Source organism: Lampetra fluviatilis, chromosome 64, assembly GCF_964198595.1.
Source record: "Lampetra fluviatilis chromosome 64, kcLamFluv1.1, whole genome shotgun sequence".
Classification (NCBI taxonomy): domain Eukaryota; kingdom Metazoa; phylum Chordata; class Hyperoartia; order Petromyzontiformes; family Petromyzontidae; genus Lampetra; species Lampetra fluviatilis.
The window spans coordinates 6,724,250-6,749,081 of record NC_136338.1 but is presented as its reverse complement, the minus strand read 5'-3'; the positions used below and the strand labels follow the sequence as shown (position 1 = coordinate 6,749,081).

The 24,832-nt window shown below is 48.8% G+C and overlaps 1 protein-coding gene across 1 annotated transcript in view; it reads right to left on the bottom strand.

Annotated features, from left to right (window-relative positions):
* Nucleotides 1-369: 369 nt before the first annotated feature.
* The window catches only part of LOC144951914 (uncharacterized), a 35,627-nt gene continuing 11,164 nt past the window's right edge, over nt 370-24,832 (bottom strand). Inside the window, exons 2-13 of the mRNA XM_078882257.1 lie at nt 21,517-21,762; nt 18,470-20,034; nt 16,034-16,106; nt 14,069-14,168; nt 11,988-12,083; nt 11,350-11,483; nt 10,780-10,917; nt 9,480-9,543; nt 9,141-9,244; nt 6,365-6,480; nt 4,791-4,890; nt 370-1,422 (exon numbers count right to left, since the gene is read on the bottom strand). Of these exons, the coding sequence (XP_078738383.1) occupies nt 1,375-1,422; nt 4,791-4,890; nt 6,365-6,480; nt 9,141-9,244; nt 9,480-9,543; nt 10,780-10,917; nt 11,350-11,483; nt 11,988-12,083; nt 14,069-14,168; nt 16,034-16,106; nt 18,470-20,034; nt 21,517-21,762 (2,784 nt within the window). The 3' untranslated portion in view covers nt 370-1,374. The remainder of the gene's footprint in view (nt 1,423-4,790; nt 4,891-6,364; nt 6,481-9,140; nt 9,245-9,479; nt 9,544-10,779; nt 10,918-11,349; nt 11,484-11,987; nt 12,084-14,068; nt 14,169-16,033; nt 16,107-18,469; nt 20,035-21,516; nt 21,763-24,832) is intronic.

The window sequence follows — 24,832 nt, the reverse complement described above, 5'->3', positions numbered from 1 at the left end:
TCTGCAGATGTAGATGCCACTGGTTCTTCACGTTCTGCAGATGTAGATGCCACTGCTTCTTCACATTCTGCAGATGTAGATGCCACTGGTTCTTCACATTACGCAGATATAGATGTCACTGGTTCTTCACATTCTGCAGATGTGGGTTCCACCACTGCCATCTATTACGCGGCAGTTTAACTTACGACTCTTGGTCCGAACAGCTGCAACTAGACATAAGGACAGGTTTGTTTGTATCTCTGAAAGTTCGTTCGTCGAACGTTCGTAAGTAGAGGAGTTGAACAGACTGGAAAAAGAGTATTCTCTGAGGCAAGCATAAAAAAAACAAAATTTTGTTTTATTCATGACAAAAACGAACCAAACTGTCACACGTATGCACCTGCGCCTCACACACACAAACGGGTCACAAACACACGAGCACCCGCGTGACAACAAAGACACATACACGCACCAGCGTCTCACACACGCAGACGCGTCTCACACATGAGCACCAGCGTCTCACACGCGCGCACCTGCGTCACGCGCGCGCACCTGCGTCACACACGCGCGCACCTGCGTCACACACGCGCGCACCTGCGTCACACACGCGCGCACCTGCGTCACACACGCGCGCACCTGCGTCACACACACACAGATGCGTCTCACACACGCGTCTCACACACGAGAACCCGCGTCACACACACGAGCACCCGCGTCTCACACACACGCACCCGCGTCTCACACACACGCAAGCACGTGCGCACGCATGGCATTATTGCAACGGTTATGCAACTTGTCAGCGGCCTCGCATTGAGCCAATGAATGAACGTTGAGTGAGTGGAGCTCCTCGTTTGTACCGGAGTGGTACGCGAGGGGGTTGGTCTGCAATGGGAACGTTAAAGACAAATAAACGATGCGAAACGTAAAGTCGCCAGAAAACGAACGCCGCGGCAGATCGTTGCACCGTGGCGTACAATATATCCGGGAATTTGGGAGGGGGGGGGTGGCGGGGAGACTTGAGGGTGGGAGCAAAACTGTGCTCCGAAATAATGGTTTCATTTTCGGTGACAGATGGCGCCGATATCAATGTCGCATCGGTAACCGCTGCCACCACCACCCCTTAACACGTGGCCAATCGGCGAGGGGGTTTGTCACGTAACACAGCGCGTGGCCAATTCGTTACTCGTTCAGCACCAACCGGTCGGTCGTTTACAACCCGACAAGCTGGTGACGTTCCTAACTCCCCCCCACCCCCACCAAAAGAAACCAACCTCTGTCGTGGATAATATTGGTCGTGAAAAGCGTGCCGACTGCACGTTAAACACGACTCTTTGGCTCTTGAAAAAACTTCTCAGCCCCTCAAAGTCCTCCACCTCCTCTTCCTCTTCGTGTCCGTCAGTCCAACATGATGTTTGTGCGACACACCGGGCATATGGCGCTTTGCTGTGAGAGAGGAGAGAGAGAGAGAGAATGAATGTAGCAGTGCGAGACAAGGGGAGAGTGCTGGACGAGGTGGGAGGAGTAGAGAACTCATGACGGAGTTTTAAGCCCACTCTCTGCCCAGGGACAATATACATTAGATATTCGATTATCTGGCTGCTTCCAACATTATCTGGCGGTTCCCAGGGCCAATCCAGAGAAACCGGCAAAGCCACTCCAAAGGCTGTAACAGAGTTCGGCTATCGGCACCATCACCATGTGTACGTGATAAAAACAAAGTAGCAACGCTTCATTTCAGTGTTCAAATATTATATTTGTACGGTACATAATAGACTTTATGCAACATAGACAATGACAATTTTACACGTATATATACATATACATTGTTTTTTATTACTTCATAACTAGAGTTAGGTAGGCATCCATATGGGTGGCTATCCTGTAGAGTGTCCCATTGAGCCATCTGGTCTCTTTTAGATTAAAACATCCAAGAATGGTAACTTGCCAGCCTTTTCCACCTCCATGGTGAATTTGATTAATTCCCTCATCAAAACTCTACACCATAGAGCTCAATGTATTTCCGGCCATCATCACCTCGCCAGTGAACTGGAACACGTAATTGATTTCTCCAAGACGAAGGTACTTTGCAAACCCACTGGCTATCAACAAAGATTCGTTCACGAAGCCATCCATATTTATAGACAGACACAATTTCAACCGACAAGATGGGTACATTTCGATTTAAAGCTTTCGTGACTGCAGGAATTCATCTTCTTGGTTCTTTCGGTAAAGTCACGTAGAATGGAAACAATTAAAATAATAAAATAAAACATAATAAAATAATTCTCACGACGTTTCGGCCACAACGCAAGCAGCCGTCATCAGGTGAAGACCAGGTCTGTCGGGGAGACAGCGTCTGAATGAAACAGCACCATGCTTGGAGCGTATATTTAAGCTGGGTTGGAAGGGGGGGGGGGAGGGCGCCATATTTCGTTGCTCGCTCTTAGTGTCTTTCACACGATGGTCAATAGTAGTGTATAATAATAAATAGTATAAAATGTATATGCTTAATACAATGTACAATATAGTATCGTAATTGCATAGTGAATATACAGCAGTATATATAGTATACTGATGATACTATGTAGTTTATACTTTAGTTGTTTACGTGGTTGGTTTTGGTTGCTGTAGCTACATACATTCCCTTTATTAGTGCTACCCCTATCCCCTCCCTTTGATGCTGCTAGTCCTGCATAATGCACGGGCATAAGTAGTACTAATCACATACCTGCATTTCCCATAAATATGCTAAATTACGTGGTGGTTTCTAGTTGCGGCAGCTATATACTATTAACACTCCTTCCCTTTATTAGTGCTACCCCTATCCCCTCCCTTTGATGCTGCTAGTCCTGCATAATGCACGGGCATAAGTAGTACTAATCACACACCTGCATTTCCCATAAATATGCCTATAAATATGCTAAATTCCTCTTGATATAGAAATTATTTAGTGAAGGCGCCCTTCCCCCCCCTTCCAACCCAGCTTAAATATACGCTCCAAGCATGGTGCTGTTTCATTCAGACGCTGTCTCCCCGACAGACCTGGTCTTCACCTGATGACGGCTGCTTGCGTTGTGGCCGAAACGTCATGAGAATAATTTTATTATGTTTCATTTTATTATTTTTATTGTTTCCATTCTACGTGACTTTACCGAAAGAACCAAGAAGATGGGTACAAACTGAGCAATCAGTGGAAGGACGTTATTATTCTTAGGTTTTTTCGGTAAAGTCACGTAGGTAAAAATTTGTAATTAATAAAAGTAAATAAAACAAAATAAAAAATCACGACGTTTCGGAAGCAACACAAGCCTCCGTCTTCAGGTGGAATCGTCACAGCCACGACAGCTCTATCAAGTAAATGAGAGATCACAAGAAATACCACCCCGTATATATAATGGTTGAGGGGGGAAGGGCCAGGAACGGCACACTTTTTATTAATATGGTAAGGTTTAATTAATAAAAAGTGTGCCGTTCCTGGCCCTTCCCCCCTCAACCATTATATATACGGGGTGGTATTTCTTGTGATCTCTCATTTACTTGATACAGCTGTCGTGGCTGTGCTGGTTCCACCTGAAGACGGAGGCTTGTGTTGCTTCCGAAACGTCGTGATTTTTTTATTTTTATTTTGTTTTATTTTACTTTTATTAATTTAAATTTTTTGCCTACATGACTTTACCGAAAAAACCTAAGAATATGAATCCTTGCAGTCACGAAAGCTTCAAATCTAGGACATTATTAACCAGTTTAAGTCATAACTGGCTGTGATGTTTCCATCCTGCCACCTTTCGATGTTAGTTGCTATTTGCGGCTCTCTGATTCTACATAAGCAGGTTAAATTTCCCAGCCACCTCGTGTGCCGACGTGGCTGCGGCTCTGCGATCTTACATTAACATGCTAATTTCTTACATTAACATAAATAGCCCCGCCCACTTCGTTTCTGACCCTTGGACTACACCCATTTGAAACCTTTAAAACAGCCTGCCTCAGCAGCTTTCCTCTCTTTATTCAGCCTGATGATGACCGCTTGCATTGTGATCGAAACGTCGTAGTTTTTTTCAATTATTTTTGTTATTTTCATTGAACCCATCTACGTGACTTTACCGAAAGACCCAAAAAATAGTTGTAATTACTGGCAAAAACATCACTCAGATTGTAAATGCTGTGGATTTGCTTTCCAATACACAGCACGGTGTGCTGTACTCTTAACGTATTGGCATGTTCTGTTTACGTGACAAAACTTGCTAAATGGACTGTCGGGTGGTGGCGGTTTTAATGACACATTTATATTTACGCGATCTAACACCAAAACAAACTTCTATTATAAAAGGGAAGCGGTTTGCGGAATGCGAGCGCAAGAGAGCATGCTACCGAACCTCAAAACCGTTACATGCGCACATTTTGCCGGTCACAGTAACACACGTCGTCATCACCACCATCAGTATTATTATTTACTTGCAACGCTCACAATGATGCGCGCCATTCAATTATAGCAACGGTCCGATTTGAAAGAAAGAAAATAATAAGGCAAGAGGATATTTGCTTTAACACGTAGGCCCTCGCGACCATACGCCTATGGTGATTAACTGTGAGCGGACAACAACAGGTCTTGTGATTTCGTGCATCCACAAAACGGAAGGGTGTCAAGGCACGGAGTGCATGCATAATGTCCGCTGATTACCATGATTAACCGAACCGGTAATGGGTATCCATTGTAATTCATATGCATACATTAACCTCCCCCTCTCGGGCAATCCCATCTGATTGGCTCAGCACCCACCACCACCACCATCACCACCACCCACCACGCTCACCTGTAGCCACCTGTCGATGCAGGCAGCGTGGAAGGCGTGCAAGCAGGGCAAGGTCCGCATCACCTCCCCCTCCTCGTATGCCTCCGTGCAGATGCTGCACCTGCAGAGTGGTGGGGGGGAGGGGATGGTGGTGAAATTAATTGTATTTTTCCCAGGTAAGGCCCACTGAGCTATACCACAAAAGGTGTCGATACAACTTCAGTGAATTACTTCAATGAGCCGCTTACTTTATGGAACAGGTTTTTTCTTCTTCCTCCTTATTTCAAGCGATAATTTTAGGTGTCTCATCATTTAAAACTAAAAACCAGGTGTAAGGGCCCCACTAAGCCATGTAGTAGCTCTTTATCAGAAGCGACCCTGATCATTACAAACGATAGCTCAATGAAGTGGGATTATCAGCATCACCATCACGTGGAAAATAATAGCAGCAGCCCGAATGCTCTAAACCGCGTGGAGGGGAAAAACTGGAAGACCTAACACTTCCTATTTTATTTCTTCTGGATTTGAAGCTTTCGTGACTGCAAGGATTCATGTTCTTAGGTTTTTTCGGTAAAGTCACGTAGGTAAAAAATTAAAATAAATTTGTTTTTTTAATTAATTCATTTTAATTTTTTACCTACGTGACTTTACCGAAAGAACCAAGAAGATGAATATACTTCCTCTTCTTAGGTTTTTTTCGGTAAAGTCACGTAGAAAGTAAAATAAAATAAAAACAGAAATCACGACGTTTCGGAGGCAACACAAGTCTCCGTCATCAGGTGGGACCGTCACAGCCAGATTAGCTGTATCAAGTGATACAGCTAATCACTTGATACAGCTAATCTGGCTGTGACGGTCCCACCTGATGACGGAGACTTGTGTTGCCTCCGAAACGTCGTGATTTCTGTTTTTATTTTATTTTACTTTCTACGTGACTTTACCGAAAAAACCTAAGAAGATGATTCCTTGCAGTCACGAAAGCTTCAAATCTAGAAATATACTTCCTATTTCTACCAGGCTTGCATAGGTCCATTTGCCCATTTGCTCTTTCTCCCCCCCCCCCCCCCCCCGTCGGAGTGGATTTCCACAGGTCTTTCTCTCCCCCGGGCCGCCGCAAGATGGATTTCCACACAGCTCTCTCATTGACATGCTCATTTCTCTGCTCCAGCACCCCCACCTCTCTCTCTGCCCCACCCCTCCCCTCTCTATTTAAGGCCTCGACACAGAAGCGTTGTGTCTCTGTGTGTGTCTCTGTGTCTCTCTATGTCTGTGTGTCTCCGTGTCTGTGTTTTGTCTCTCAAATTTAACAATCTTTGGAAGAATGTAATCAACCAGGTAGGGTGTTGACTGTTGTGTTAGCCAACTCTATGTGTTGTATTGCATTGTATTTCTAATTTTACTGGTTTGTTTTTTACCTGATGACGATTGCTTTTGTTGCAATCGAAACGTCGTATTCTATTACTTAATTTATTTTCGTTTCTTTCTACGTGACTTTACCAAAAGAACCAAAGAGTTATTTCACACAGCGTACCTACCCAACCGTGCTAATCGGAGTTGCGAAGGTGTGAATGTTGGACGATGACGGTAAAACGTACTGGGAGTTTGGCTTGCGCAGGTCGGCCGAGAAGACCTGGGTGGGCAGCCGGTGTATGTCTGCGGCGCTGAGGTGATGCGCTCGGACGCCAAGCTGCTCATCCAGCCGCAGCAGCTCCTGAACATCGTCGTCATTGTCACCATCGTCATCACTATCCCTGAACTCTTGTGTACAGGACTTACTATCGTAACCGTTCTCATCATCGTCATCACCATCGTCACCATCACCATTATCACGATCGTCACCATCCACGAGCTCACGAGTACTGGACTCACATCGTCACCATCACTCGTTCTCATACATTCTCTATTCATCCCCCAAACAGCAGGAAATTTTCACTCGCTAACAATTTAATTTTGAACCTGTTTACAAGTGAGTAGAGTCACGCTACCGTTAGTACAATGGTCACCCTACCGTTAGTACGATGGTCACCCTACCGTTACTACGATGGTCACCCTACCGTTAGTGCGATGGTTATTCTACTACATCGACTTCACGTTTCTATAGCTTAAGTTGTAGCAGGATCCTTCGCAGAACAAGCGTTGAGACTTGGTGAGGCTTTCTGGGTAAACAGGTAGAATAGCTACAGATAGCAACAACAACAATAAACAGCAACACTGTAGGTAGTGCCAGCATCAACCACCATGGTAGCGGAGTTAGCAGCACCATCATCATCACCATCAGTATCATCATCATCATCACAACCAGGAGCGCTATTATTAGCAGCACCACCCAATATTACCGGCACCACCAGCAGAGCCATCACCATTACAACCAGCACCATCATCATCATGATCATCATTACTAGCACATCAGTGCCATCATCATCACTTGCACACCAGTTTCAGCACCATCAGAACCATCAGCATTGACATGAGCATCATCAGCCTACCTCCGGTTGCCTCCAGCGGTGATGGCATCATACACAAGCACACACGTGCGATGACGCACTCACATCACCAGGGCAGCAGCAAACTAACATAAACCATCATCGCGCGACCTCCAGTCATCTTCATAGCGGCAGAAGCGGCTTTTGGCTGGCCGTTGAACAAATACGGTGGTCACCGCATTGTCCCGCGGCGCTTTCAGAAGCGCTTCTGCGGTCGTCTGGAACGCTTACACAGCCGATGAAAAGATCATGCCGCTTGACTGATTCGTAGTGAGACCTTTGCTGACAAACTGGAGCTGGTCATGAGGACACTGCCCAGGTATGGAAAACTCTCCACTCTCTCCACAACTGCCCCATCACCAATTGGGAGTTGGGGGGGGGGAGTATCCGATGGTACAAAATACCCAGGCAGATGCTTAGTTTTGGTGGGGCTGATGGTAATGCCCCACCTCTTAGTGGCATGCTCCAGGTTCAGCAGCAACGCCTCCAACTCCTCCTCTGAGTGAGCAGCAATCACCAGATCATCAGCATACATATGGTTGATCAATAGGGAGCCATCCCTTGACCGCACCTGGGCATCGATTAGCCTCGCAATGTGGGAGCCAGAGCGCAACCCTGACATGCCACTTTAGCTAGCACCTGTGACACGTCATAGAAGGCATCTGACTTATCAGCCTTGCCTGCATCACTCCACTGATGTTCATCTTCGGTGGATGCAAAAGTAACCACGACCACCACTCCTCGCCTCTGGATGGGAAGGCGAGCCCACAGTAGCCTGGGGCTTAAGCTTCCCACACTTCACCGCCATGCTCCCACACCCCCTTCATTTCTTGTTGTTTGGTAGTCTCCTGCCCCTAGTAGAGGACAGTCCACCCCTCATGGTGGCAGGAGTCAGAGCCAGTCCACCAGACCTCCTGAATACCGCAGAGATCCAGGCGGTAATGGTCCAGCTTCCGACAGAGGATTGGCAGCCTCTCCTCCACAGTGAGCGTTCAAACATTCCACGTGGCCACCCGCAATGGCTTTTTGCTGTTTCTGGAGGAACTCCGAGAGTAAGGATTCAGTCTCCTGGCTCTGCCAAATGGGTTTGTCCCGGGCCCTCTGGCACAAGCTTAGTTAGATTTTTAACACGTGTTTTGGTGGTAGTTAGATTGAAGGTGGAGGGGTTAACAGCCCCTTGCACCTGTCCAGAGCCCTCATTGGACACTGTGGTGGCACCATGAGGGGGTAAGCCAAATGGAATTGGCCATTCCTCCCATGGAATTGCTCGCACCCACCATAGCGTCACCATCTGACACCACCGAGGAGGTAGGGGGTTGTTTTTGCCGGACACTGTCCACCATACACACCCAGATATACACAACAAAGACAAAGTTTCCCCGTCTAGCCGCAACAGACTGTTGGGGCAAGTGCTGTTAGCGAGCACCTATGAAGGCCGGCACGGCACACGAGGGGGTGGGTGGCCAACACCACGCCCGGCCGCCTTTGTCTTCCTAGGGGTGATGCTCACACATTGCACCAGGTACTCATTTGAGGATGAGTCCACCTAGGGGAGGCCCTGGACCGATTAAGATAGTCGTCACTGGTGTTGGCCGTGCGCAAAAATCGAACCCGGGTCGCCAGGTTCGTAGCTCAGCGTGCTAACCGCTACACTACCGCTCCCCGCAAATATCAACAACAACCGCCCTTCACCACTAAGTGGCAGTGACGTCACCACGACGCTTGTGCCAAGCTATGTGCACGTTAAGGCCACGTGAAGCGTTGAATGCCTGCTGGCAGGAGGTCACGGGACAGACTCAAGTGCTATGGGTCGACCGACTGAGATAACTGGCCGATGTACCACCCGTGCCCCCTACTGTGCCAACACACACGCGTGCACGGTCTTCACCTCGTAGTCATCGCCGTTGTTGCTGGGGCTCTGCTGCTGCGTGTGCATCGAGGTCATGGCGATGGCGCGCAGAAAATTGGGGGGGATGCTGCAGCACGTCCACCCTGAAGAGGGCATGGGGGGGTGGGGGACAACGCCTCCGGTGAGCACGGTCAGTTACGCACGGCGTGTGGGAAGTTGATCGTGCGTGCGTGCAACACGGAGACACGAAGGGAGGATGCGGAGACACGACGGGAGAACAGAGACACATGGGGCACACTGTAGGTCAGCAGAGACAGCAGACACCTGCGGGAGACACACGGGGGCACCATGGGGACACCCTGGGGAGGGAGAACTCACCCGGGTACGTGTCCCTGTGCTGGTGCTGCGACGGGTTCCTCCTCCTGCGCTGGTTGCGCGGCATCTGGGGAGGGCGGCAGAGGGGAGACGTTGAGATTGGGGTGAGCGCGGTGGCCAGGCAGATGTTGACTACCTCACCTGGTATGGAGGAGGTCGTAGGTTCGATCAGTCTGGATTTGCCCAAAAACATCTAACAACTACTCGCAAGATTAATTGCACTGTAAACCCAAAAGCCACTTTACAACCAAGACTGCAATGGAAGCACTATACTCCTATGTGCATCACTTTAAATGTGTTCTGTAATTTTTTTTGATGTGACATGTTTTAGTTTGGTCTACAATCTTTTCAATCAAAATGTAATCCGGTGGCACCGCAATCGCACCTCCGATCAGCACGGCCGGCTACGTACGGTGCGAAAGAAGTTCAACACGCACATACAGAGACCCAGACACCCAGACCCACAGAGATCCACAGATTAGCACGATTGTCTAAGTACGGTGCAAAATAAGTTCAACGGACGTACACTACAATACTATACACTCCGTAATACACTACACGACTATACACTACACTGCTATACACTACACTACACTAGACAGTGCACTATTATACACTCCACTAAACCACTATACAAAATTGAAAACTAATTTCTTTAGAAATGCTTCCTGTTGTTGTGTTTAGTTTGTTGTCCTTCCTCCTGGCACCTTCGATTAGATTAGCACGGCCGGCTACGCACGGTGCGAAAGAAGTTCAACACGCACATACAGTCAATCACAGATCATCCGGCACTGCGCGATTATTCCGGCTGCTTCCCGGGCCGATCCGGCGTAACCGGCAAAACCCCTCTGAAGGCTGTGCGATCGCCAAACACATGGTTGTTGAAACAAGAGCAGAGGCGCGCTACGTACATCACCCCATGATGCAGAGTCTTCGAGATTACCAACACCTACAAACATGCCATGCAAGAATGTGGAAACATAAGCTATTCTAAATAATGATTTAATTTAGACTTAAAACTTTCGTGCCTGCAGGAATTTATATTATATGGTTTTCTCAGTAAAGTCATGTAGAAAAAAAAAATCAAAAACAATAAAGTAATAAAAATAAAGTGAATAAAAAATAATAAAAATATCACGATGTTTCGATCGCAACACACAAGCTTGTGTTGCGATCTATGTGACTTTAACGGAAGAACCATAGAACAATGATTGAGCCATTATCTGGCGTTTTTGAAAATTCAGTGTCCCCTTCGTCCCTGGATAATTATCGATGATCGACTCCTGTACATGGTGACCCTCACCTCTTCTTGGTGATTCGAGGAGCGAGTCGGGGGGCGGTGCCAAAACTCTTCCGTGTCACCGCCACCACCGCCACCGCCGCCACCGCCGCGACCTCCAGGCCCCGCCAGCCTCTCCGCTTCCTCCTCGTCAAACTGGATCTACGGAAGGCGGCGGCGGTTACTTGCTGGACGCCCGAGGGAGTACGGACAACTCCCCCTCTCTCTTGCGTACGACGAGCCTGGCGAGCGAGCGAGCATATCTACGACTTCGGGAGCGTGGCGTCGTGGTAAACGTCTCTGAACGACGTTGACCAGCGGGCTTCGGTGGCGTTACTCTGCGGGCAACGGTTTGTGGCCAGGAGATGTTGACTACCTCGCCTGACATGCAGGAGGTCGTTTGTTTGATCCAGACCCTGACACGTGTGTGTGCGTGCGTACGTGTGTGTATGCGTACGTATGTGTGTGTATACATGCGTGTGCGTACGTGTGCGTGCGTACGTGTGCGTGCATACGTGTACGTGCATACGTGCGTGTGTGTGCATGCATGCGTGTGCGTACGGCTACCCCAACGCTGCCCTCCGCTGCGCTCACCTGCAGCGCTCGAGCCAGCGCCTCGTCCTCGTCCATCTGCACCTGCTGCTGCGCAAAGACGGCGTCCCCCTCGACCTCATCGTCGTCGTCGCTGTTGATCACTATGAAGTTGGGTGGGATCCGAACCCATTCCCCTGCAAGCGCGGGACCAATGCAGAGCCCACCGTCACCCATTGTTCTCACCAAAACCACGGCCATCGCCATCAACGTCATCATCATTATCGTAGTAGTCGTCATCATCATCATCGTCATCATTGTCGTCATCATTGTCGTCATAGTCGTCAGCTCAGTGGAGCCTTACAACTGGTAAAATAAAAAGTTTGTAAAGTGGTACCTCGGTATACGTCGTTAATTCGTTCCAGAAGGTAGGACTTATACCAAAAATGACGCATACCAAACGAATTTTTCCCATAAGAAATAAAGGGAAAGGAAATAATCCGTTTCAGAGGTAAATAAATGATATTTTAAGTGGCATATTATACATTAATGGGGTTGTATAAAACAATTTAGACACTAATTACTAAAATGCATACAGAAGCCACGTGACCGCGCTGCTGCCAGCTGCGCTGGTCACGTGGCGTGCCTCAACCCCCCACGTCGCGCGCGTCTCGACCCGGGGCTCCACCCTCCATGGGGACCTGGTGCAGCGTCGCTGAAGGAGTGGCGGGGCCGGCGGCACCGCGGTGACGGCGGTGAGGACGACGACGCCGGCGGCGAAGCCCGGCTCACGCCACCTGCACCGGTGCAAGATCTCAGGTGAGACGGCACCGCCAGGGACGGAGCCTCATAACGCGTGGGCGTGCAGTGGTGGTGGTAACAGTGGTGATGGCAGTGGTGGTAGCGGTGGTGGCTGTGGTGGTGGTAGTGGTGGCAGTGATGGTGGTAGTGATGGTGGTAGTGGTGGTGGTAGTGGTGGTGGTAGTGGTGGTGTGGAGGAGGCTCGTGAAGGACGCTGCTACTGGGCAGTTTGAGGCAGTCGCCCTCCAGCAACAACGGAGGGCAGAGGGTCAATGCTCACAACAACAAGCAGAGCGCCGGGTGGCTAAAATACAGCAAGTTGGCACACTAGGGGGTACAGCTGGTGTGCATCTACTGGTCATCTCAGCCAACCTAGCAGGTATTTGACACTTCACGTGGCCTCAAAGTGCGCCTGGGCCTAGCACAGGCACCGTGGTGACAGTCACCGACACTTAGTGGCGAACGGCGGGTGTTGGTATTGGTGGTGCTGATGGCGGTTGTGGTGTCAGTGGTAGTAATTGTAGTGGCAATGGTGGTGGCTGTGATGATGATGGTATTTGGAGGTGGTTGTAGTGGTGCTGCTGGTGATAGTGGTGCTCATACCGTTGCTAGCACCGCTTCTACTGCTGAAGCTAGTTCTGCTGCTTTGTACTGCTAATGCTGTTGCGATTTAAAACTATTTTAAACTATTTAAATTTCACCAGAGAAGGCCCACTGAGCTATGTAGCTCTTGTTCAGAAGCGACCTGGCAATAAATGAGAAAGCCCATTCAAGTGGCTTATAGCGTGGAAATTCACAGCGGCCAAAAACGCGTGATGTTGATTTTAAAAAATGTGAAGGGAAAACCGGAGGGGACCCGGATAAAAATCCACGCGACCACTGGGAGATGGAGAGACGCAGACTCCAAATATAAAGCAGCAGGCATCAGGGTCGGGATCGAATCCGTGACCTCCTGTATACCAGGCGAGGGAGTCAACATCTCCGGTGGGCTCTGTCAGAATCTGTAGTTAGACTGGAGTAATCCGATGAGCTCTGAAGCTATTTTACCGCTGCTGCCAATGCTGATGCCAATAAGATTACTACCACTGCTGCTGCCAGCGCTGCTGCCAGTAAGATTACTACTGCTGATGCAAGTATTGATGCCAGTAAGATTACTACCACTGCTGCTGCCAGCACTGCTGCCAGTAGGATTACTACTGCTGATGCAAGTATTGATGCCAGTAAGATTACTACCGCTGCAGTTCGCATTGATGCCAGTAAGATTACTACCACTGCTGCTACCACTGCTGATGCCAGTAAGATTACTACTGTTGCAAGTATTGATGCTAGTAAGATAACTACCGCTGCTGCTGCCAGTGCTGATTGCCAGTAGGATCACTGCTGCTGCTACCTGTGCTGATGCAAGTAAAGTACTACTGCTACTGCTGCAAGTATTGATGCCAGTAAGATTACTACCACTGCTACTATCAGTGCTGATGCCAATAAGATTACTACTGCTGCAAGTATTGATGCCAGTAAGATTACTACCACTGCTACTACCAGTGCTGATGCCAATAAGATTACTACTGCTGCAAGTATTGATGCTAGTAAGATCACTACCGCTGCTGCTGCCAGTGCTGATTGCCAGTAGGATCACTGCTGCTGCTACCAGTGCTGATGCCAATAAGATTACTACCGCTACTGCTACCAGTGCTGATGCCAGTAAGATTACTACCGCTACTGCTGCAAGTATTGATGCCAGTAAGATTACTACCATTGCTATTACCAGTGCTGATGCCAATAAGATTACTACTGCTGCAAGTATTGATGCCAGTAAGATCACTACCGCTGCTGCGAGTACTGATGCCAGTAGAATCACTACTGCTGCCAGTGCTGATTGCCAGTAGGATCATTGCTGCTGCTAGTGCTGATGCCAGTAGGATTACTACTGCTTCCAGTGCTAGGCAGAACGGGTGGATGAGTTGGGGGGGGGGGGTCTCACCGGCGAGTCCTCTCGGGCAGACGTCGCGACTGGGAGAACATCGCAGCCCGAGCCGTCTTCTCGCCTGGGTCGTGGGGGGGTTGTGGTGGCTCATGGGAGCCTGTGGCCACGCGCATACCCGTAGCAGGGGTGGGTGTGGGGTGGTTGACGTGGGGTGGGGTGGTTGACGTGGGGTGGATGAGGTGGAGTGGGTGTGGTGGGGTGAGTGGGGTGGGATGGGTTGGGTGGGGGGCGGTCAGAACAACAATGCCACACAGGAACTCATTTGAAGCAGAGTCTACCTAGGGGAGCCCCAGAACTAGTTCAGATAACAAGTTCTGGGGCTCCCATCACCAGTGGTAATTATAACACTCGCAAACATGCACACGCACCACCACTGACGCTCACCAATAGTGACACTCACCACCAACACGCTCCGCCACACAGACGCTCACCAACAGCTATAATAATCGCCACTGGTGATGGCCGACAGCGGGAATCGAACTCGGGCCGCCGGGTTCGTAGCAGGGAGTAGCACTGACCGCTACACTACCCCTCATCTTTGTTGGGTATACGCGGATGGACAGAAGTATGGACGCTTGTGCCAGGCTATGTGCACCTTGAGGCCACGTGAAGTGTTGAACGCCCGCTGGCAGGAGGTCACGGGGCAGACCCAGGTGCCACGGGTCTACTGAGATGACTGGCTGATGCACCACCTATGCCCCCTACTGTGCCAACTTGCTGTGCTTTATCCACCCGGTGCTCCACTCGTCGTAGTGAGCGACGCTCCTCCGCCCTCCGTTGTTGTTGGAGGGCAACTGCCTCCAACTTCTCAGCAGCGTCCTTCACGAGCCTCCTCCACAGAAGCCGATCTTGACACCGCTGGTACCAGTCATTTGGCAAGTCCACTCAGCTCCACATCCTCCTGTACCACATCACTCCATCTCCTCTCTAGCCCGTGCCGTGCCCGTTTCGCCCCCTCGATCCGGCAAAAAAAAGCTGTTTAGGCATGCGGTGGATGGGCATGCGGGCTACATGGCCCAGCCAACGCAGCCTTGCCTGCCGGAGCTCACTGATGGGACTTTGTCCAGACCTTTGAAGGATTTGTGAGCTCCTCACACCATCCAGTCTGGTTAAACCCAGGATGGATCGTAGGCAGGCCATCCTAAATGTTTTTAACCGGCGTAGATGTTCCATTCGGGGGGTTCACGTTGCGCAAGCGTAGAGAAGGGAGGGTATGACCGTGGACGAGAAGACCTGAAGCTTCGTGCGGAGCGACAGGCCAGGTAGCTTCCACACAGCGTTACGCAACTGATGAAAAGATAATGTCGCTCGACTGATTCGGAGTGAGGCCTCTGCTGTTAAACCGGATCCTGTCATGAGCACACTGCCCAAGTATGGGAACTCTCCACTCTCTTCACAACTGCCCTTTCATCAATTGGGAGTTTTGGGGGTGGAGTGTCCGATGGTACAAAATACCCAGGCAGGTGCTTAGTTTTGGTGGGGCTGATGGTAATGCCCCAACCACTTAGTGGCAAGCTCCAGGTTCAGCAGCAGCGCCTCCAACTCCTCCACCGAGTGAGCAGCAATTACCAGATTGTCGGCATACATAACGTGGTTGAGCAATAGGGAGCCATCCCTTGACCGCACCCGGGCATCGATCAGCCTCCCATTGTATCTGTACCAGATGGGAATTCCTCCGGTACAGCTATTAAAGGCTTCACGAACTACGTGGTCGAAATAGATGTTAAATAATGTGGGAGCCAGAGGACATCCCTGTCGCACCCCAAGGTGTACAGGGAATGGCTCCGACTCCCGGCAACATAGTTTTACCTGGGCCCGCACACCATTATGAAGGTCCTTAATGATCGTGAGCAGAGGGTCAGGGATTCTGAAAGCACGAAGAACTACCCAGAGCCCAGGCCTACTGATGGTATAATAGGCCTTGACCAGGTCACTGACACACACACACTGAGACATACTCACCTGTGAGCACGCCGGTGGCTCTGCGCTGAGCTCTGGCAGTGGCTGCCGCCTCTTTCTGCTGACAAGGATGGGGCTGTGGGTAGTAACCACGGAGACAACACTGACCAACACGCTCGCCAACACTCGCCAACACGCTCACCGACACTCACCAACACTGACACTCACCAATGTAACACTCACCAACACGCTCACCCACACTGACACTCACCAACATTGACACTTACCAAAATGCTAACCCACACTGACGCTCACCAACAGTGACACGCACCAAAAGTGACACTCACCAACACGTTCACCCACACTGACGCTCACCAACAGTGACGCTCACCAACACGCACACCGACACTGACCAACAGTGATACTCGCCGGCACCGAGACTCACAATCGTTGTCACTCACCCACGCCCTGTTTTTCGGCTCACCTCACACCTCACCTGTTGGATCCCCCCCCAAGATGGCGGCAGCGTGTGCGGCGGCATGTGAATTGTGCTGCATGTGTATGAGCTGTACGTGAGAATGGGTGAGAATGAGCTGCATGTGAGCTGCGTGTGAGTGAGTTGTGTGTCTGCGAGTGAGCTGTGTGTGTTTATATTGAGATTGGCGGGTGCAAGGGGGTTTAATCGTTTTACTCGGGTTTAATCGTGTGTTCTTTCTCCATTTGTTCGTAATCATCACTTTCCGTCATCTCTCTCGTGAGTGTCAATATAAATGTACGTGTCTGTATTCATTACAACACAAATGAATGTTTATTTATTCTAATGTTAAGGTTTATTAACTACGTTTATTTAATGTTAATGAGTTTGAATGTGATTAAGGCCTAGTCCGTTAGCGCCTTGCCTCAAGCCCACGGCTTTTTGTATATTATTTTAAAGAGTTTGTTAATTTGTGTAAATTTATGCACAATACATCGTACTCGGGTCACCAGGTTCATAATGCAACAAGATACAAATACACGTAGATTTATTCTAATTTAAGATGTATTCACTGTGTTTATCGAGTTTAAATGTGATAAAGGCCTAGTCCATCAGCACCTTGACTACAGCCCTCAGCTTTTTGTATTGTTTTTAGTTTCTGTTAAATTGGGTACATTTATGCACTTTCGAATAAAAATGTACGTGTCTATATTTATTATAATACAAATACAAGGATATTTATTCAAATCTAGGGTTTATCTTTGTTTAGAGTAATTTTTTTTTACAAGGCCTAGTTCGCCATTGCCTCGTCTAAAGTCCTAGACTTCAAGCTTTTCATATTGTGTATTTATTATCCTTTACGGTTTATGAATGAATATGAGGAAGCCACTGGGGCAGATTGAAAACTATTTTCTTTAGAACAGTTTTTGTGTGTGTTTAGTTTGTTGTCCTTTCCCCGCACCTCTGATTATCGCAGTCGGCTGTGTACAGTGCGAAAGAAGTTCAACGTAGGTTTGTGAGCTGCCCACACGAGACGGCCTGGTGACACCCAGGGCGAGTCGTAGGCAGGCCTCCCGGGACGTTAAAAAAAAGCACAGATATTCAACTCACTCACAAACACCCACACACAAACACACAAATGGTGACAACAACCGCAATTTGCCGCTGAGTGGCGATGACGTCACCACGACGCTTGTGCCAGGCTATGCACACGATCAAGGTGCCACGGGTCGACTGACACACAACCACACTCAGACGAAGACCCCCATTTAGCCTTAACGTGATTTTGGGGCAAGTGCTGTTTCCGAGCAGTATAAATGGGGGCCGGCATGGCACAGGAGGAGGTGTGTGGGTAGCACCTGGCCCGGCCGCCTTTGTCTCCCGAAGTCACAGGGAGCAGCACCCAGGGCCCTGCGGACCGCCGTGGTCGTGGTGGTGAGGAGTGACGCGTCGCTCATGCTCGTGTGAAGTGCACGGAGAGTCTGTGGCGGAGTGCTTGAGCAGACCGAGAGAGCCACGGCAGGTGACGGTGGTGAAGGAGGGCTGGCTCTACAAGCGTGCTGCAAGTATATGACTGGGGCGATGAGAAATCAGGCGCACAGGCCGACAACGAGGGAACTGCAGACCACGCTCCGCTCGCTGTCCTCTAAGCTCGAGGATATGAGCACATGCAACGACCTGATCGGAAAGCACGGAGCAGCCCTCCAGCGTTCGCTCAACGACCTGGAAAACCTTAAGCTGCTGCCCGAGTGCAGCGAGAAGCTAAAGGCCATCAATGAGCATGCCACCTCCAATGCTGTGACCAACAGTGATCTCTTGCTCTGATGTCACATTGAGGGCGGTGCCCATCTCCAAAAACTCTAGCACACGGGCGATAGGCCGTGCATGTGTGACGAGTGCGGCAAGACGTTTCTCGCGCTCGGCCGACAAGTACTGCTGCTTACAAGTACTACATACAGAGACATACATCCAGACGTACACACACCCACACACAGACGTACAGAAACACGTACACACAGACGCACCTCGGCGTGACTGGCACGAAGTTGGGGCTACGCGTGACACTCACGCGGCGACAGCGCCGGCGGCGGTGCAGGAGGAGTCCACCGCGCCGCCGCTTGCGCGCCGGCTCCGGCGTTTCCGGGACGGCGGAGGGGCTGGAGTCGGAAATGCGCCCGGAGGTCTCCACAAACGCGGCGTCCATCAACCCAACACCGCCGACACCATCGTCGTCGTCGGCTCCGCCATCGTCGCCGTCGCCGCTCACGCCATGGCAAATGCCGAGAGAGCCACCCGGGACGGGATCGCCGTCCCCTTCTGCCTCCGCGGCGACGGCACCCACACGGGCCGCGCTCGGCCACTCACCGGACCACAGCGGCGGTGGCACGTCGGCGATAGAGCCGCGATCATCACTGCTGTCGATGTTGGTGCGGCTGCTGTCGATGTTGGTGCTGCTGCTGTCGATGTTGGTGCGGCTGCTGTCGATGTTGGTGCGGCTGCTGTCGATGTTGGTGCTGCTGCTGTCGATGTTGGTGCTGCTGCTGTCGATATTGGTGCTATTCCTGCTGCTGTCCATGTTGGTGCTGTTCCTGCTGCTGTCCATGTTGGTGCGGTTCCTGCTGCTGTCGATGTTGGTGCTGTTCCTGCTGCTGTCGATGTTGGTGCTGTTCCTGCTGCTGTCGATGTTGGTGCTGTTACTGTTACTGCTGCTGTCGATTTTGGCGATGCTGTTGGTGCTGCTGCCGCCGCTGCTGTTCTTACAGATGTCGTCGGCACTCCGCCGGCCGTTTGCTAGCCGTCCCTTGCGACTGTGGCGAATACGTCGCGCATCAACACCGTCCAATTTCCGAGCGCCGATGTGCCCAGCGGGGATAGCGGCAGGAGCGGCGGCGGCAACGGCACCACCACCACCGCCTGTGCCAGAAGCGACTGTCCCTGCAGTGTCGGGGCTGTGCCGCTCTGCTGATTGGCGGGAACGCCGGGCGCACTCTCTTACAACGCCGCCGCTCGCACCGTCTCTGTCTCTGCGAGCATCGCTTTTAGCGACAGGGAGGAAGCAAAGGACGTCTTCGATGGCACCGTCCTTGCGTCTTTTGCCGTTTAATTTGCCCACGCCGGTTTTGCCACCTTTGGCCAACAAGTGAGAGAGCAGAGAACACTCGCCGTCGGAGTCGTCATCGTCAACACCGCAGGCGGCGCCTCTCGCCGCGGCCGGAGACGGCGGCCAACCAGAGCCGTCAGCAGACTCGTCATCGCCGGCAAGCGCTCGTCTCTTGCGAGCGTTGCCGATGACGATGGCGACGTCAGGCGGCCGTCGTGAGACGGAGGCGGCGTGGAAATCATCGTTGTCGTGGCGTTTGCGTGACAGAGCAGCGTCGGGCCGGCGATGCCTTCTACCCGTCGGCTCGCCGGCCTCGTCACGGAGCCGCGCCGTCGACATCGTGGCCGCGTGGGGAGCGGCGAGCGGGGCGAGCGGGGCTGGCGAGACGGCGGAGCCCGACCTGGTCCGGGGACGGCAGCACAGTCGCGCACTGCCCTCGTCTGAAGCCATCATCCTGCAGCTGGTGGGCTTGGCAGGAACCGCCAGAAACTACACCAAAGACAAAGATCCCACAGAAATAGTTTCAACAGACTGTTGGGGCAAGTGCTGTTCGCGAGTAGCACCTATGAAGGCCGGCCACTGTGGCACATGAGGGGGTGGGTGACCGGCACCACGCCCGGGCACCTTTGTCTCCCCAGGAAGCAATACAGTATACGCGTACAGTGTAATACCCAGAAACACCATCAAAGACAAAGATCCCCAATAACCTTAACAGACTGTTGGGGTAAGTGCTGTTAGCGAGTAGCACCTATTACACACGAGGGGGGTGGGTGGCCACCCACCCCCCACGCCCGCACGGTCGCCTTTGTCTCCCCAGTGAGCGATACAGCATAAGCATAGAGTGATACAGTATAAGCGTAGTGTAATACAATATAAGCGTACAATGCGCAACAGTATAAGCGTATAGTTTGATACGTTATAAACGTAATGTGACAGTATAATCGTTGTGATACAGTATGATCGTACAGTGTGGTACAGTAATATCGTTGTTGTACAGTATGAACGTAGCGTGATACAGTATAGTCGTTGTGATACAGTATAATAGTTGTGCGATAGTGTGGTTGTAGTGTGATACAGTATAATAGTTGTGGTACAGTGTGGTTGTAGTGTGATACAGTATATTAGTTGTGGTACAGTGTGGTTGTAGTGTGATACAGTATAATAGTTGTGGTAGTGTGGTTGTAGTGTGATACAGTATAATAGTTGTGGTACAGTATGGTTGTAGTGTGATACAGTATAATAGTTGTGGTACAGTGTGGTTGTAGTGTGATACAGTATAATAGTTGTGGTACAGTATGGTTGTAGTGTGATACAGTATAATAGTTGTGCGATACAGTGTGGTTGTAGTGTGATACAGTATAATAGTTGTGGTACAGTGTGGTTGTAGTGTGATACAGTATAATAGTTGTGGTACAGTGTGGTTGTAGTGTGATACAGTATAATAGTTGTGGTACAGTGTGGTTGTAGTGTGATACAGTATAATAGTTGTGGTACAGTGTGGTTGTAGTGCGATACAGTATAATAGTTGTGGTACAGTATGGTTGTAGTGTGATACAGTATAATAGTTGTGGTACAGTGTGGTTGTAGTGTGATACAGTATAATAGTTGTGGTACATATATGGTTGTAGTGTGATACAGTATAATAGTTGTGCGATACAGTGTGGTTGTAGTGTGATACAGTATAATAGTTGTGGTACAGTGCGGTTGTAGTGTGATACAGTATAATAGTTGTGGTACAGTGTGGTTGTAGTGTGATACAGTATAATAGTTGTGCGATACAGTGTGGTTGTAGTGTGATACAGTATAATAGTTGTGGTACAGTATGGTTGTAGTGTGATACAGTATAATAGTTGTGGTACAGTATGGTTGTAGCGTGATACAGCACGACCTCGATATCCATCTCGCGCGGTTCAAAGAAAGCACGATGGGGTGGTTTTGCAGGTGAATGTGAAAGACGAAAGCCGTTACTACCGTCGTCTTGTTAAGAATGTAGCGAGTGGCGTCTCGCAAGGAAGCCGCCGCCACCGGCGACGACGACGACGATGACGAAGCCCTCAAGCGACTCCGCTCCGGCCGTTTGCGCCACTTTTCCCGCCGGATCACCGCCAACTGTCGCCCCAGAATCGCCGCGATCCCCGATTGGCTCCGAGCGCCGTCACGTGACGGGGCGCCCTCGTTTTCATTGGCGGGTTTCACTTCGAGCTGAAAGATGTTTCGCTGCCGAATCCAGAAGGAGATCTTCTGTTTTCAGAAGATGCCCTTCCGGTATCCAGAAGATGTTCTTCCTTTTCCAGAAGATGATCTTCCTTTTCCAGAAGATGTTCTTCCTATTTCCAGAAGATGTTCTTCCTTTTCCAGAAGATGATCTTCCGTTTCCAGAAGATGTTCTTCCTATTTCCAGAAGATGTTCTTCCTTTTCCAGAAGATGTTCTTCCTATTTCCAGAAGATGTTCTTCCTTTTCCAGAAGATGTTCTTCCTATTTCCAGAAGATGTTCTTCCTTTTCCAGAAGATGTTCTTCCTTTTCCAGAAGATGATCTTCCGTTTCCAGAAGATGTTCTTCCTATTTCCAGAAGATGTTCTTCCTTTTCCAGAAGATGTTCTTCCTTTTTCAGAAGATGTTCTTCCTGTTTCCAGAAGATGTTCTTCCTTTTCCAGAAGATGATGTTCCTTTTTCAGAAGATGTTCTTCCTGTTTCCAGAAGATGTTCTTCCTGTTTCCAGAAGATGTTCTTCCTTTTCCAGAAGATGATGTTCCTTTTTCAGAAGATGTTCTTCCTGTTTCCAGAAGATGTTCTTCCTGTTTCCAGAAGATGTTCTTCCTATTTCCAGAAGATGTTCTTCCTTTTCCAGAAGATGTTCTTCCTTTTTCAGAAGATGTTCTTCCTGTTTCCAGAAGATGTTCTTCCGTTTCCAGAAGATGTTCTTCCTTTTCCAGAAGATGATCTTCCTTTTCCAGAAGATGTTCTTCCTTTTCCAGAAGATGTTCTTCCTATTTCCAGAAGATGTTCTTCCTTTTCCAGAAGATGATCTTCCGTTTCCAGAAGATGTTCTTCCTGTTTCCAGAAGATGTTCTTCCTATTTCCAGAAGATGATCTTCCGTTTCCAGAAGATGTTCTTCCTATTTCCAGAAGATGTTCTTCATTTTCCAGAAGATGTTCTTCCTTTTCCAGAAGATGATCTTCCGTTTCCTGAAGATGTTCTTCCTTTTCCAGAAGATGTTCTTCCTATTTCCAGAAGATGTTCTTCCTTTTCCAGAAGATGTTCTTCCTATTTCCAGAAGATGATCTTCCTTTTCCAGAAGATGTTCTTCCTATTTCCAGAAGATGTTCTTCCTTTTCCAGAAGATGTTCTTCCTATTTCCAGAAGATGATCTTCCTTTTCCAGAAGATGTTCTTCCTATTTCCAGAAGATGTTCTTCCTTTTCCAGAAGATGTTCTTCCTTTTCCAGAAGATGATCTTCCGTTTCCAGAAGATGTTCTTCCTATTTCCAGAAGATGTTCTTCCTTTTCCAGAAGATGTTCTTCCTTTTTCAGAAGATGTTCTTCCTGTTTCCAGAAGATGTTCTTCCTTTTCCAGAAGATGATGTTCCTTTTTCAGAAGATGTTCTTCCTGTTTCCAGAAGATGTTCTTCCGTTTCCAGAAGATGTTCTTCCTTTTCCAGAAGATGATCTTCCTTTTCCAGAAGATGTTCTTCCTTTTCCAGAAGATGTTCTTCCTTTTCCAGAAGATGATCTTCCTTTTCCAGAAGATGTTCTTCCTTTTCCAGAAGATGATCTTCCTTTTCCAGAAGATGATCTTCCTTTTCCAGAAGATGTTTTTCCTTTTCCAGAAGATGATCTTCCTATTTCCAGAAGATGATCTTCCTTTTCCAGAAGATGTTCTTCCTTTTCCAGAAGATGTTCTTCCTATTTCCAGAAGATGTTCTTCCTTTTCCAGAAGATGTTCTTCCTATTTCCAGAAGATGATCTTCCTTTTCCAGAAGATGATCTTCCTTTTTCAGAAGATGTTCTTCCTATTTCCAGAAGATGATCTTCCTTTTCCAGAAGATGATCTTCCTTTTTCAGAAGATGTTCAACCTATTTCCAGAAGATGTTCTTCCTTTTCCAGAAGATGTTCTTCCTTTTTCAGAAGATGTTCTTCCTGTTTCCAGAAGATGTTCTTCCTGTTTCCAGAAGATGTTCTTCCTTTTCCAGAAGATGTTCTTCCTTTTTCAGAAGATGTTCTTCCTGTTTCCAGAAGATGTTCTTCCTGTTTCCAGAAGATGTTCTTCCTTTTCCAGAAGATGTTCTTCCTGTTTCCAGAAGATGTTCTTCCTGTTTCCAGAAGATGTTCTTCCTATTTCCAGAAGATGATCTTCCTTTTTCAGAAGATGATCTTCCTTTTTCAGAAGATGTTCTTCCTGTTTCCAGAAGATGTTCTTCCTTTTTCAGAAGATGTTCTTCCTGTTTCCAGAAGATGTTCTTCCTATTTCCAGAAGATGATCTTCCGTTTCCAGAAGATGTTCTTCCTTTTCCAGAAGATGTTCTTCCTTTTTCAGAAGATGTTCTTCCTATTTCCAGAAGATGATCTTCCGTTTCCAGAAGATGTTCTTCCTTTTCCAGAAGATGTTCTTCCTTTTTCAGAAGATGTTCTTCCTATTTCCAGAAGATGATCTTCCGTTTCCAGAAGATGTTCTTCCTATTTCCAGAAGATGTTCTTCCTATTTCCAGAAGATGTTCTTCCTGTTTCCAGAAGATGTTCTTCCTTTTTCAGAAGATGTTCTTCCTGTTTCCAGAAGATGTTCTTCCTATTTCCAGAAGATGATCTTCCGTTTCCAGAAGATGTTCTTCCTGTTTCCAGAAGATGTTCTTCCTTTTTCAGAAGATGTTCTTCCTGTTTCCAGAAGATGTTCTTCCTTTTTCAGAAGATGTTCTTCCTTTTTCAGAAGATGTTCTTCCTTTTCCAGAAGATGATCTTCCTTTTCCAGAAGATGATCTTCCTTTTCCAGAAGATGTTCTTCCTTTTCCAGAAGATGTTCTTCCTGTTTCCAGAAGATGTTCTTCCTTTTTCAGAAGATGTTCTTCCTGTTTCCAGAAGATGTTCTTCCTTTTTCAGAAGATGTTCTTCCTTTTTCAGAAGATGTTCTTCCTTTTCCAGAAGATGATCTTCCTTTTCCAGAAGATGATCTTCCTTTTCCAGAAGATGTTCTTCCTTTTCCAGAAGATGTTCTTCCTGTTTCCAGAAGATGTTCTTCCTATTTCCAGAAGATGATCTTCCTTTTCCAGAAGATGTTCTTCCTTTTTCAGA